This window comes from Ammodytes marinus (genome assembly GCF_949987685.1).
Source record: "Ammodytes marinus genome assembly, chromosome: 3".
Lineage (NCBI taxonomy): Eukaryota > Metazoa > Chordata > Actinopteri > Uranoscopiformes > Ammodytidae > Ammodytes > Ammodytes marinus.
The window spans coordinates 3,362,854-3,376,607 of NC_137232.1; the positions used below are offsets into that span (position 1 = coordinate 3,362,854).

Here is a 13,754-nt window from a genome sequence, read left to right on the forward strand (position 1 = left end):
AATGAATTTAAAATGTTGGTTATCAAATCAACTCTGCAAAATACTAAAGGATCTTCAATACAGAAAAAAAGTCTAAAGACTATCCTTCAAGCCACACTTTAGGTACAGAAGACCAGCAGTTTGACTCTTCAGCCACAGGCCTGGATGCAAACAGGAAGCATGTGGATGGACCGCCATGTGATACACTATGTAGGGCTGTGAAAAACAGTGATACAAGTGCCGGTACAGAACCAAAACAAAATGGAAAGTTTCCCTAAAGCTGTTTCAACACGAACATCCGTTCAAGATCTTTATAAATACAATGCAATGTAGAATTTGTTAAATTGTAATATTAATCAGGAACTATCTAATCCAAATTTAGAAAAAGACAAATGGATCCTGACCAGAGATCTGCTGCAAGAATCTGGCACTTGATCAGTTTTAAATTCTAGGTTGTACAAATGCATCTCAGTTATTACTCAGGAGTCTCACAGTGAGACGTGTCAAATCCAAACTTATCTCTCTTAAAATCAAGGACTTCACTGAAAAGTAGCTTTCTCAATTTTTTTTATACAGGTAAATCCCATTGGGGCCGGAGACTCTTCTGCAAGGGAGACCTGTTCCCATTCACACTAGAGCTGCAACGATTAATCAACGAATCGATTATTAAAATAATCGCCAACTATTTTGATAATCGATTAATCCTTTTGAGTAATTTTTTAATAAAACATTTCAAAATTCTCTGATTTCAGTTTCTCAAATGTGAATATTTTCTGGTTTCTTTAATCCTATTATGACAGTAAACTGAAATATCTGTGTCTTTTGGACATAACAATACATTTGAGGATGTTAACATGGGCTTTGGAAAACTGATCAACATTTTTCACCATTTTCTGACATTTTACGGACCAAAACACTAATCGATTAATAATCGATTAATCGAGAAAATAATCGACAGATTAATCGATTATCAAAATAATCGTTAGTTGCAGCCCTAATTCACACACACATTCATAAACCGATAGCAGGCTAACTATCGACATTCACATTAGGCAAGGTGGGTGAAGTGTCTTGCCCAAGGACACAACAACCATGACACAAGTGGCAGGGTGGGGATCGAACCGCCAACCCTTCGATTATTGGCCGAACCGCTCTACCACCTGAGACATAGTCGCCCCATAAATACCAATTAAAAGGTTGTATAACCAAAAAAGGCCTCAGGTAACCTGTTACAACAATGGCTATTTCCAGAAGTGACCATGAATGACAATCACAATGTTTCTGACATTCCAAACAGCAAATTATTCTGTCAATTTGCTTCTGTCTCTATGGTAGGTGCCTGGTACCTACCTAGAGGTGCAACTCTCCCCGAGTGGCAGCAGAGGTACCATACCATTATCCAGGGAACATCCTTAGAGAGGTGCCGCCAGCACCAGCAGGTATCATACTAAACACGTCATAAGCACTCACACAAACTATGTCATCTTGTCCGGCGGGAAGCTATTCCCAAATAATTATATTCTCATAATATTGTGACAGGGTCCGAAGTTAGCAAATTAGCCGAGGAATCGCTGCCATGAGTCAAGATTAACGTTGTTTGCTCCGGATAGAGTCATGAACCAGGCGTGTGTCAGTCACTCTCTCTCTCTCTCCCCAACACACACACATAAACACAGGCAGAGACACAAAGTTAAGAGGATAAGCCGGGAGAAGGAAGATTAAAAGGAAGCCTACCAGTTCTCTTGAAAAGACAGGTACTTTCCAGCCCTCTGTCCTCAATTGGTTAAATAAAGCCTGGCTAAATTTACTTGGCGTGAAATTTGAAAGAACTACAGTCTATCATTATGTATTGTTGTGTGTGTGTGTTTTTTCTTCATTTTGCTTGTATGATCCCTAAAATATGTATGGTGTAATAATGAAGATGTGAATGTCAACATATACGTAGATCATGACACATCTTCTCTTGGATTAAATATAAATGACTTCGACTGTAGAGTCAAAATCATACCTCACTGTATGGGAAAGAATTGGAAGAATCAAGGGTTGCTGTGTCACTAAAAGCGAAGTGGGACGTGTTGACTGCAGGCATGTAATCTGCTTGAGGAAACACGATGCACTAAATAAGATTTGCATATGCATTGATGCCATTAGATTGATGCTTCTCCAACTCAATTTTTTCAATAACTTTGGATAAGCATACAAATGTGTTTCCCTGCAACAAAAAAACATTCAACAACAGTAGCTGACGTTTGACTTCTTAACATAAGTGGCTATACAAGATCAACGTTGGCTAGATGGAATATTATCTGCCTAGACTCGCAGAATAGTTATTATTCAAATCAATACTCTGTTATAAGGACATGGTTGGTTGGTACCAGATTCCAGCCCTACTTATTACATTGTCATGATAGCCTCTAAGGGAATTTTTTTTAATTTTTGTGGATTCCCCATTATGTTACACTAAAACCAAGTTTATAGACCATTAACATTGGGAGGGAGAGAGAAGCCTTCTCGCAGCTCTAAGAGCATAATCCCTCTTTTTTCTGGTACTCTATCAGGGCCTGATTTACTAAGTTTCCAAATAAAGACTACTAAATTTGCGAGAGCATTCTAAGTGATTGCATGTTTGGTTGATGGGCATTTTGCCGGTGATTAACTAAGACTCAATGCGCGAATGATAACAGGTGCAAAAATGGTAGAAATAGTAGATTGTACTTCCGGTTATGGCGTGGTTTGCGTAATGCTGAGCTCACACGACACATCTTTTCAAGTGTAATATCAGTTGTTTGGTATGAGGTGGTCATCCGACCCAATTTCAGTCAGTTTTCTTCCCGTTGACGTTATCAACAGGTTTGATATTATCGTCTGGACGATTGGCTCATGCGAATTATATCTAATAATCACAATCGCGTTTTTAACGTGATCAGGCATGACATTTAACCTACGTGATTAGGGCATATAGTTGTTTATTATATATTATTTATATTCAAATATTTAATTGGATTAATCGCATTAATGTCATAGTTAACTCACGATTAATCGCAATTAATCATTAACATTTTTATCTATTCTAAATGTTTCTTGATTTCTTTTTGTCCCATTATTTTTTGAAAACCAAACTATAAAACAACACAGGCTATATAAAACAAATTAGTATTAAAGTATTGAGGCTAAATTAAACAGGCTGCTGCCTAAATGTTTTGAGAGTAGGCTAAGGCTAGTTCCTCCAATGCTTATTTCAGACTGTATGGGCTATACGCCTGTGTGCGGTCAGGTGGTTGCTATGGCGCTGCAGCAGCCGAGGCTCCAGTCGCCATTTGTAGCGAAAATGAAAGTGAAAATGAATGACTGCTGGCTGCCACTAACTTAAATGAAGCTTTCAGTTTGTGCGTAGTGTTACAAGTAGTCCTATTGCAAATAACAGGCTTTATTTTCTGCTCACCGCGTAGTCCCAGAGTCACACACGGAAGACACTACCAGTGAAGGGAGTGCAGCCCATTTATTCATAATATCACCAATCACAAATCGCAATATTATCCATTATAATCGCAGTATCTCACCAAATCGTGTGGCAATACTGCCACAAGGCCTAGGCCTTTTGTGGGGGAAACCTTCATATGTGAATTGAAATAATTTTTTGGACTACTGTAATAATTTCTCCTGTTCATACTGGCCATTCGAATATCCCTTTTAATGCATTACAGACATCATTTCAGCTTACAGAGCTTACAGAGTGAGATGTGGAGTATGTTGGGGGGGACTTACAGTGTGTGACTCCAGCCAGGGTCTGGTAAAAGGTGGGGGTGTCGCTGTCGTCGGTGAGCGTGACACACACTCCTCCAGACAGAAGCCATCTGGACAAAGTGAAGGCCTCTTTGTTCTGTAGGAGCCAGGTCCTGAAGCGCTCATAGTTCACCTTGTCACTCTGCCACAACATACAAACACACAGTTAAGAAGACACACACCTGCTGCTTTTAGTCTAACATCCCTAATATTAGTGTTACCTAACAGTGTGGGAGCATCATACATTTCACTGTGTTGTCATTGTCTGAAGTTGTAGGTGGTTGATAGTGATTTGCAATGGGCCATTATATTCTGGTAACTAGTGGTCAGTCTTTTTGCCATTAACTAACTAAAATGTGGCAGCCCGCCATATTCTAATATGTCCGACAACAGTTTAATAATGAAGCTAAAATATATTTCTTATAATAATATAAACATTGTGTTTTGCCCTGTTGCTTGGGCAAAGCATCTCTCACTACCAAACTAAGTTCTTCATAGCTCTAGCCTCTTCACTTTGCTCTTGAAGTGCACCAAATTGATAACTGTTACTTTTGAATACGAGATTGTCATTCGGGGGAGTATGCCTTTTGAGCCCTACGTGAAGTCCACCCACCATAGTCTCACAAAAGTCTATAGGACACACTGATAGTGATGACTAAATGTGTTGAATCTAAATGTGTGAAACTCAAAACAATGGCTGTTTCATGAGCGTGTGACAAACCCTTTTGCAACTATGAAAACAAACTCATATACAATAATATGCTTTAATCTGAATTGCATGTTGTATTTGTATGTTGTTTTTACTTAAAGGCCTACTTCACCGGTTTGAATATGAAGGTGTATTGAATTCTGAGATCCTATGTAGTATAAATGTGCGATAATTTTTTTAATCGGTGACATCACAGTAATATTTACAAAGTAAGTTTTTTTTTAACCCTATATTTCTCTTTCTGTGATGTCACGAGAAAGAGAAATATAGGGTTAAAAAAAACACTCTTTCTGCCTTTTCTCAGGCTAGGATGAACCGATTTTAATTTTTTTTGCACATTTATACTACATAGGATCTCAGAATTCAATACACCTTCATATTCAAACCGGTGAAGTAGGCCTTTAAGGATGCCTATTAAAAAGCAAAGTTGACATTAAAAAAAAGATAATAGATTAATAAAGAATTTAACTGAAATGTGTGTGATATTCAAGTTTTAGGTATTTTGTGCACTTGGTATTGGCATTTCCTAGTCCAACCAGTTAAGTTAACATTTGACTTGTGTGGTTGTGGTTCACTCACATCACTGAAGCACTTCTTGAGGGAGGCTGGGACTTCTCCATCCAGGACCTGCAGAACTGCTTCGATATCTTCCCTGGCGGCATATCCCCCCAGATCACTGGCAAACAGGCTGAAGAGGTCTATACACGCCAACACACACACACACACACGCGCACACACACACACACACACACACACACACACACACACACACACACACACACGCACACACACACACACACACACACACACACGAGAGTTGAGCTTCATCACAGGAAGGCAGGCCTCTTGCACAAAGCAGCAGTAAGGACAATATAGTCTACAATGTCAATACCATCCTGATGGATTAGACTGCCTGCAACACATCCACCACAACTATCAGAATACGAATAAGAATATGAGAGAGAGAGAGAAATATTTTTATTTATTATTTAATTAATGTGCACATAGTGTCTACTACTGCTTTGCTGCTCTCTCCTCTGTTCTGTTTTGTGAAGTGCGGATGAGGATGCTAACATTAGCTCTGCTGCTAGACATCTTGTGTGGATCTTAATCAATGGACCAGAGGCGTCTGACTTCACATACATTGGAAACGGCTTGAAAGTAGGCTACTGGAAAAGTTCTGAGAACAGCCTGTAATACTGGAGGTCATGAGCTGACAAAGAGGGGGGGAGCACATTTTGGCTGTATACTAGTTCCTGTGTTGAAGATGATGATGATGATGATGATGATGATGAGTGGTCTAGGGCTGCATGTGCTCTTTGCTACTAAATTATAACAGTCACAACAACAGCTTCTTCCCTTCAGCAGCTGGTCCTCATTAACCCAACCCTGAGCCCCCATTCACACCCACTCTTATGCTGCGTTCCACTTGATCTGGGAAGTGGGAGTTTCCAAGTTCCCAGTCGGAGATTTCCACTGTAACGCACCCCCCCCCCCGCCTCACCCCCAAAGGTCAGAATTACTTGGAAAAATCTGTACAACCCAGAGTTCAACATTCAACATGGCCGCTCAGCATTTGTAACAGTATCGTGAACATTTTGACAATAGAACATTGTAGCTCTTCTAATTCTAATAAACTTAATTCTGATAACATGAACGCCAGAGAGCAGTTTGACACAGACTCCTTGTTAGCTCATCTCAATGGACTCACACTTGGCCTTCTCCTCATCACGTCCCCGGGTCAGTAGCACCAGACCCACGATCAGGTTGTTGAAGTGCAGCCCTTTGGACGAGCCCCCGAACGAGGTGTAGATCACCTGGAAACACAGAGAGCACACAGGAGCTTCCTATCATCGCTGTCTGAAACATGATTAACAAGTCCTTGTAGAGCTGGCATATAAGGGAAACTCTGCCAATGTGTGGATGTGTGACGAGCCAGTTGTCTCAGAACACATGTTTATCAAAGCTATCCGCTGTCACCAGTGAGTCTCTCATCACAGCATTTCCCCCTTTATATGTCAATGCAATTATTTCAGACATTAAAATGGCTTAATACAACACAATTTGAAAGGCATGCAGTTAAAGGCATACTTAGTGATTTAGTCTAGAAGACTATTTGTCAAAATCAGCTAATATCTACTCACTATCCGCTAACTGTGAGTGTTTAAACACAGCCGTGGATCCACTAAGGGTGATCTAAAAAGTCTGTCTCAGAGCCAGCAGCTGTTTAGTATACCCATCGCGGGCAGAACCTCTGCCTGCTTTGATTCCTGACTTACAGTGGGTGAATGGTTGGGATGGGGGTGTTAACATTTAAAAATGAGAAAGGAACAAAGTAACTAACTGAACTTTTTTGACCACATTTAAATTAGCAGTAGCTCAGACAGTTGGCATGCTGACAAGCTGTAGAACCACATAGAAGATACGAGAGAGACAAAAGGGGCGATGGAGTACAACGGGAGGATCTTTGGCGGATTTGAAAAGGGAATGTTGCTGATACAAAGTATGCATCTGAACTCGCTGGGAATTTATACTTTTTCTTTCAACGTTTTTTTTATTAAATGGCAAAGTAGCAAAGCAACTGCAGTACAATGGATTATACATGTTTTCTCCCCCGAAGGAATTTACACTTTTTAAATCTTCATTCTTTACGTGTGTATGTGTGCAGTACTATGAGACATTTCTTTCCAAATCCACTGCTAGGAATTTTGGAAGGCAGCCAGAGATGTGCATGGTCCAACTTTAGGTATCACATGTTGTCACATAGTATTCGATGTCTGTTCTTTTTACTGAAAACAACAATAAATAAACATATTTAAAATAAAATCAGTGAATATATCCACACGAATACTACATATCAGTACTGTGTGTGTACGCTGAAAACAATCTGGTGTTAATACACAGCCTAGGCTCTGTAAACTGGTAAACAAAGGGTATGTTAACATAGGGGCCCACCGTAGCTAGCAAAAAACCTGATTACAGATCATAGACTATGTATTAACACTGGATTTGTTTTCCAGTGCACACACAGTCTGGACAGGTAGCAGGTTGCGAAGAGACATTCATTGATTTTGCGTTTTTAGCGTTTTCTTGAATTGCTTGATAAGTGACAAAAACAGTTTTTTTTTTTATTCGAATTTGAATTTTTATTATCGTGTCATGCATTAGCATGCCCAGCCTACAAGGGCTCACAAGAAACCATTATAAACACAAAGACAGGCCAAAAACCAAAAATAGATGCTGAACAATACTAATGCTAACGATATAATCAATCCTGATGTTTCATCCAGGCTTTAGTAACAAAAGAGGCTAATTTATTAACATAAAAAGTAAAAAAACATTCTATCCTGACATCCTCTTGAATTCAGATCTTCATCACCCTCCATCACATATGAAAAGACATACATTCAAAGCATATTCGGAGAGTTAGCCCTGTTGGCATTTTTCTTTTTACAATAACCGGATGCCATTAGTGACACAAGCACTCATTTTGATTCATGTGTAGTGGACTTACATTTTAAGCCATATAGTGGGCCATTCAAACTGTCTCTCTCCATAGCTGATTGGTTTAAACGATACATTGATCACTTCCTCTCCATAACGCTCTTTAGTCTAGATGGACGAATAGGTCCACGCGCATAGGGTGGCTTTTTTTTTGCAACCTGTATTTTTCTAATCCTTGAAGTGTCTATTTTAAGATTCTGCCAGGTAACAGGCTGAACTAAGGGTTTTTTGGTTTATTTTTAACAGTTTATTACACATTTACCAATTTTGAAAATGAAAATTAAAGAAAGCATAACTTTTGAAGAAAAAAACATATAGAGGCAAATTAACAAATTTTTCCATATAATTCTGACTCAGGGAATTCAGTAAAATCGTTATTTTTAACATTCAAGTACATTTTAAAAACAGCAAAAAAATGTTTATTACATCTATATTTAATTTTTTTATTATTAAATAAACTAATAAATGTAGTAAAACTGTAACTGTTTAGCAGTAGCTAACTATTAAACTAACTATCTAACCTAGGATTTTGATAAGAACTACATATTCCTACTCCCTACAGTCCAGGGAATAGGTATATGTAGTTCCAATTTAGAGTCTTGGGCCTGCCATATAGTCCAGCAGATAGGTGCAATATATGAAGGAATTGTGCTTTTGATGATACAAACATGAGCTTTGGCACACTGTTAGAGCGTGCCTTAAGGAAGATTTTTGGCTATAGGGCCATCACCAATTTTTCCTATGGCACCAGTGGCGACCATTTTAAAAATGGCCGCCGACGGTTGTTATTTTACATGTAGCTTAGGTTCTAGACCACCTAGGATCTTGGTTCTGGTGGCTAATCCTACATTTTTAAGGATGAGGAAGACAGTGGCACTATTTAAAACATGCTGGAAACTACTGAAGTACATGTACATGGCATTCAGGGAAAAAAAATTATGGTAAAACCATCGAATATTAGCAGAATTTTACATATTTTCCAGTATCAGGCAAGGTAAGTCGCGAGCAGAAACCTTTAATCACATACAGTTTTAGGTAAAACCCCAAATACATTTGCATAAAAATTAAAAATGGACCTAATCCTACTTTTACAAGAATGAGGAATGCGGAGGTTCTATGAACAATATGCTAATAACTACATACAAACATACACTCACCGGCCACTTTGTTAGGTACACCTGTTAAATTGCTTATAAAAACAAAAAGCTAATCTTCCAATCACATGGCTGCAACTCAATGCATTTAGGCATGTAGACATGGTCAAGACAACGTGCTGAAGTTAAAAATGAGTATCAGAATGGTGAAGAATGGTGAAACTTGTAGCTTCAGTTTCCTGTTTTTAGCTGACAGGAGTGGCACTGGCACCTGGTGGGGTCTTCTGCTGCTGTAGCCCATCTGCTTCAAGGTTGGTCGTGTTTTGCATTCAGAGATGGTATTCTGCATACCCTGGTTGTAATGTGTGAGTTCCTGTTACCTTTCTATCATCTCGAACCAGTATGCCCATTCTCCACTGACCTCTGACTTCAACAAGGCATTTTCGCCTAAATATAATGCCGCTCACTGGATATTTTTTCTTTTTCGGGCCATTCTCTGTAAACCCTAGAGATGGTTGTGCATGAAAATCCCAGTAGATAAGTAGTTTTTTAAATACTCAGACCAGCCCTTCTGGCACCATCAACATTGCCATGTTTAAAGTCACTTAAACCCCTTTCTTCCCCATTCTGATGCTTGGTTTTAACTTCAATAAGTTGTCCTGTCCATGTCTACATGCCTAAATGCATTAAGTTTCTGCCATGTGATTGGCTGATAAGTTATATGTGTTAACAAGAAAATGAACCACCGTACCTAATAAAGTGGCCGGTGAGTGTATATCTGGCATACAAGGAATTCAATAACTATACAGTAATTGACAGATTTATAATTATTTTTGAAAAAACAGCCCACGTCAGTGGCAGAGGGCATTGCGCTGTCCACTGCACCCCTTTGTGAATCCACAGCAGAGGAGTTCACAACAGGCCTGTATCGATCCTGGTAGTGCGGCCCAGTGAAGTTCCCATCCACCTGTGGCATTCTTGGACTTTCCTGATGCAGTTACCTATGCTCTCCCATGTGACTTTAGTGACATCTGACAAATATTTCTGGTGGGTTCAGCGTATGGTGCTGTTTTCATTTTCGAAATTGGTAAATGTGTAATAAACTGTTAAAAATAAACCAAAAAAACCCTTAGTTCAGCCTGTTACCTGGCAGAATCTTAAAATAGACACTTCAAGGATTAGAAAAAAACAGGTTGCAAAAAAAAGCCACCCTATGCGCGTGGACCTATTCGTCCATCTAGACTACTTTAAATATGACACACATAACACTAAAGAAGTAATGAAGCCGTTTCATGAGACCGGAGAGTCTTTTAGTGATATGCAGAACTGCTACTTTGTTCTGGGTCAGACTATTAAAGGGAGAATGCAGTTAGAAGAAACCATTAGCAACTCTTCCTAGACTATCCAGCATCCATGATGTAACATTAGTGGAGGAGGCCTGCTGAGCTCTACTAGGACTTAGAGCGGGCCCAGAAATCCAAGCCCGACCCAAACCCACATTTTATAATAAAACCACACAGTGGGCACTGGGAACAGCAGCCATGCTACTGTCAGTGTTGAGAAATAACATTCTGGGCACTTGACGTCGGTGCGACCATAGGAGACAAGCCGAGCACGCAGTGTTGGAATTTATAACCTGGGCCGGTCTCGGGCACAGAATCTAACCTCTAGCCTAGTAGGACTGACTTACCCTAAGCTATTCATTTATGTGGCTACCTGGACATCCTTTCAGGGTTACCATAATTTTCAATGGCACATGGTGTGTATGTGATGTTAGCGTGGCTTACCTCTGCAACTTTATTAGGAACTCCATCTCCCAGCACTTCCCTGTAGAAGCACTGCTGGGTCATGTAATAGGTGAGGCCGCTGGTTCTCTTGAAGGCATCTTTCAGCCGCTTCAATTCCACATCAGTGACTAGACATAAAAAAGGACAAGGGATTATAAACAAACTTGGTACGCTAAATTTCCTTATTAAAATAAAAACTTCTCACTAACAGAAGTGACAGTAATGACAGCAAAAATTACTTTAAACAGCATGTAATCATCCATCATAATGTGACTTAAACATTTAATATTGTGTACAGAAATATGGATTATCCTGAGTAACCAGGGCAAAAACTACAGAAGGCTAGGCTATTAAGGCCAGGAGAAAGGAGAAAAGAGAAGGCCGTTTTTTCATTATGCACTTTGAATATAAGTCCAGTGTGGAGAATAAAGTGGAAATACATATTTCATGAATTAAGAGGAAATAAAAGGTTTAGAATAAACTCCACTGGTAAAGGCTGTGGTAAAGCTGGAAAGATATTGGCAAGTTGGAACTAATCGAAACCAATAAAAACACACAACACCTAATTTCTTGTGCTATAACCTTAAGGTATTGAATATTTTCTCTTAAGTGATGCGCTTATTAGACGGCCCTCTCGTGTCATACTGCACATAGAGAGCAATATATTATTAGTCTAGCTTAGAGGACATCTCGTTGAGGTAATCATGAGGCTGTAGCCCATTGTCTGCCTTATTTTCTTTATTTTTATTTAACCAGTAGAAACTCATTGATATCAAAAATCTCTTTTTCAAGGGTAACCTGGCCAAGACAGGCAGCCTTATGAAAATAGAAATGATGAAACGCTTGTCTCAATAATGTTTTTCCTGTCAACATCTTTCCAGCTTTACCGCAGCCTTTACCTGTCCACTCTTTTCTCAACATTGTATTTCATGTTTATTCACAAAATTGGAAATGGAAAACCCTCTCCTGTGGCCATCATTCCATGCTTTCACCTATATTCTTATAGGAATTGTAACCAGCAGTTTCTCAAAATTCTCAGCAAAAAAATAAAACTTGAGCAACACAACCAACTCATATTCACATCGTATGCTCATACACACACACACACACACACACACACACACACACACACACACACACACACACACACACACACACACACACACACACACACACACACACACACACAGTTACCATGACAGCTTGAGTGAGACAGGGTTTGCAGCTTCCATGTGTCCCTACCACCACAGCTAAATCAGCACATTTCATTTATTACATTGAACAGTCAAAGGCCATAATGAATAATTAAAGACGGTCATAATACATCGGCCCATAACACTTGACCTATCAGCAGTCAATGGCATATCAAAAAACGCAAGCAACAGGACAAAAACAGACAGGCATACACAGAGAGACTAGCTGGTTAACATAGTGGAGCATTTACCCAAAGAGCCAGGTGTTTCACTCAGATGTGGGTGAATACAACAACAGAGCTTAAATACAAAGTGAATATGGGACTTCAATTCATGTGGCCGGACTGAAAGATAGATGAATGCTAATGTTGCTCTTTGAGTGCTAGAAGTGGAAATGCTTGCTGTTATTTTGCTTCTGATGTTGTTGCCAAGCTTTTTGATTTAGGGTGAGACAGAACACAAGGAATTTGCACAAAATGTTGGACTGTCCCTTTAATTCATCAAACCTGTGTAAACCATAATGTAGTGATTATATAGAGAAATTGGAAAATGCCAAACACATGTACTCCAGTGCTGTTCTTTCTACAGGCTACAACAGCACTATACTGCAGTAAAACACACATTCACTTCAACACAGACACCCAGAGCAAGTCAAGGTGTTGCTGTGTAATATAACTTGTGCAGCAGCTCCAGCCACACTGTGTTAATTGATTCCAAATTCAGCATTGCCACTCACGGAGGTGCTGTGCCTCCATGGGCCTTTTCATTTTGAATTGTCAGTTTGACACCTAAACTTTAGGTCAGTTCGATTAACCTGTTCGATAAACCTGTTTTGACACCAGCCTGTAGAGGGCAATAGAGTAGTGCGCGCACACACCATAACACAAGCATTACCACAAACAGCACAGCACAGCACAGCACAGCACAGCACAGCACAGCACACACACACACACACACACACACACACACACACACACACACACACACACACACACACACACACACACACACACACACACACACACACACACACACACACACACACACACACACACACACACACACACACACACACACACACACACACACACACACACACACACACACACACACACACACACACACACACACACACACACACACACACACACACACACACACACACACACACACACACACACACACACACACGACATTTTAAAGATGTATGTTGTTTGGCCTGCTGACCTCTTTCCCCTCCACAGTAACGATTAACCGCTCAACTGGATACAGTGGTACTTCTCTGGCACAGTTTCACTATGACTTTCTGCTGGCTTCAAACAGGCAATATATCCGATAATTAATAATCACTTTATTTAAGCTTTATTAATTGGCTATAAAATATCACACTTCCATGACAACCAGCCAATAATGTTAAAAAAAAATTGGGCATAAAGTTATTACATTATGGGTTCAAAAAATTAAAAAAATAATTGGCAAGTTACTACAATAAGATGATTAAATTAAATGTATGTTATTTGCCGTTGTTACATTACTGGCTGCTACAAAGTACTCTCCTGCAGCTTGCTTCATCCTCCTGCCTGATCTTTACTGTCCACTGCACACACCAACAAGGTGATCCAAAGAAACAAATGATGCAAATAGATTCAAGGAACCTGGTCTGAGTCTGGAGAGCAATACATTTGACAGTATTGATGCCACTAGG

General features: G+C 39.6%; 1 protein-coding gene across 2 annotated transcripts in view; it reads right to left on the reverse strand.

Moving 5' to 3' along the window:
• The window catches only part of usp32 (ubiquitin specific peptidase 32), a 95,122-nt gene that overhangs the window by 54,185 nt on the left and 27,183 nt on the right, over window positions 1-13,754 (reverse strand). For both annotated transcript variants that reach the window (XM_080053845.1, XM_080053844.1), the window contains exons 2-5: window positions 10,857-10,984; window positions 6,183-6,288; window positions 5,051-5,169; window positions 3,745-3,904 (exon numbers count right to left, since the gene is read on the reverse strand). In XM_080053845.1, the coding sequence (XP_079909971.1) occupies window positions 3,745-3,904; window positions 5,051-5,169; window positions 6,183-6,288; window positions 10,857-10,984 (513 nt within the window). The remainder of the gene's footprint in view (window positions 1-3,744; window positions 3,905-5,050; window positions 5,170-6,182; window positions 6,289-10,856; window positions 10,985-13,754) is intronic.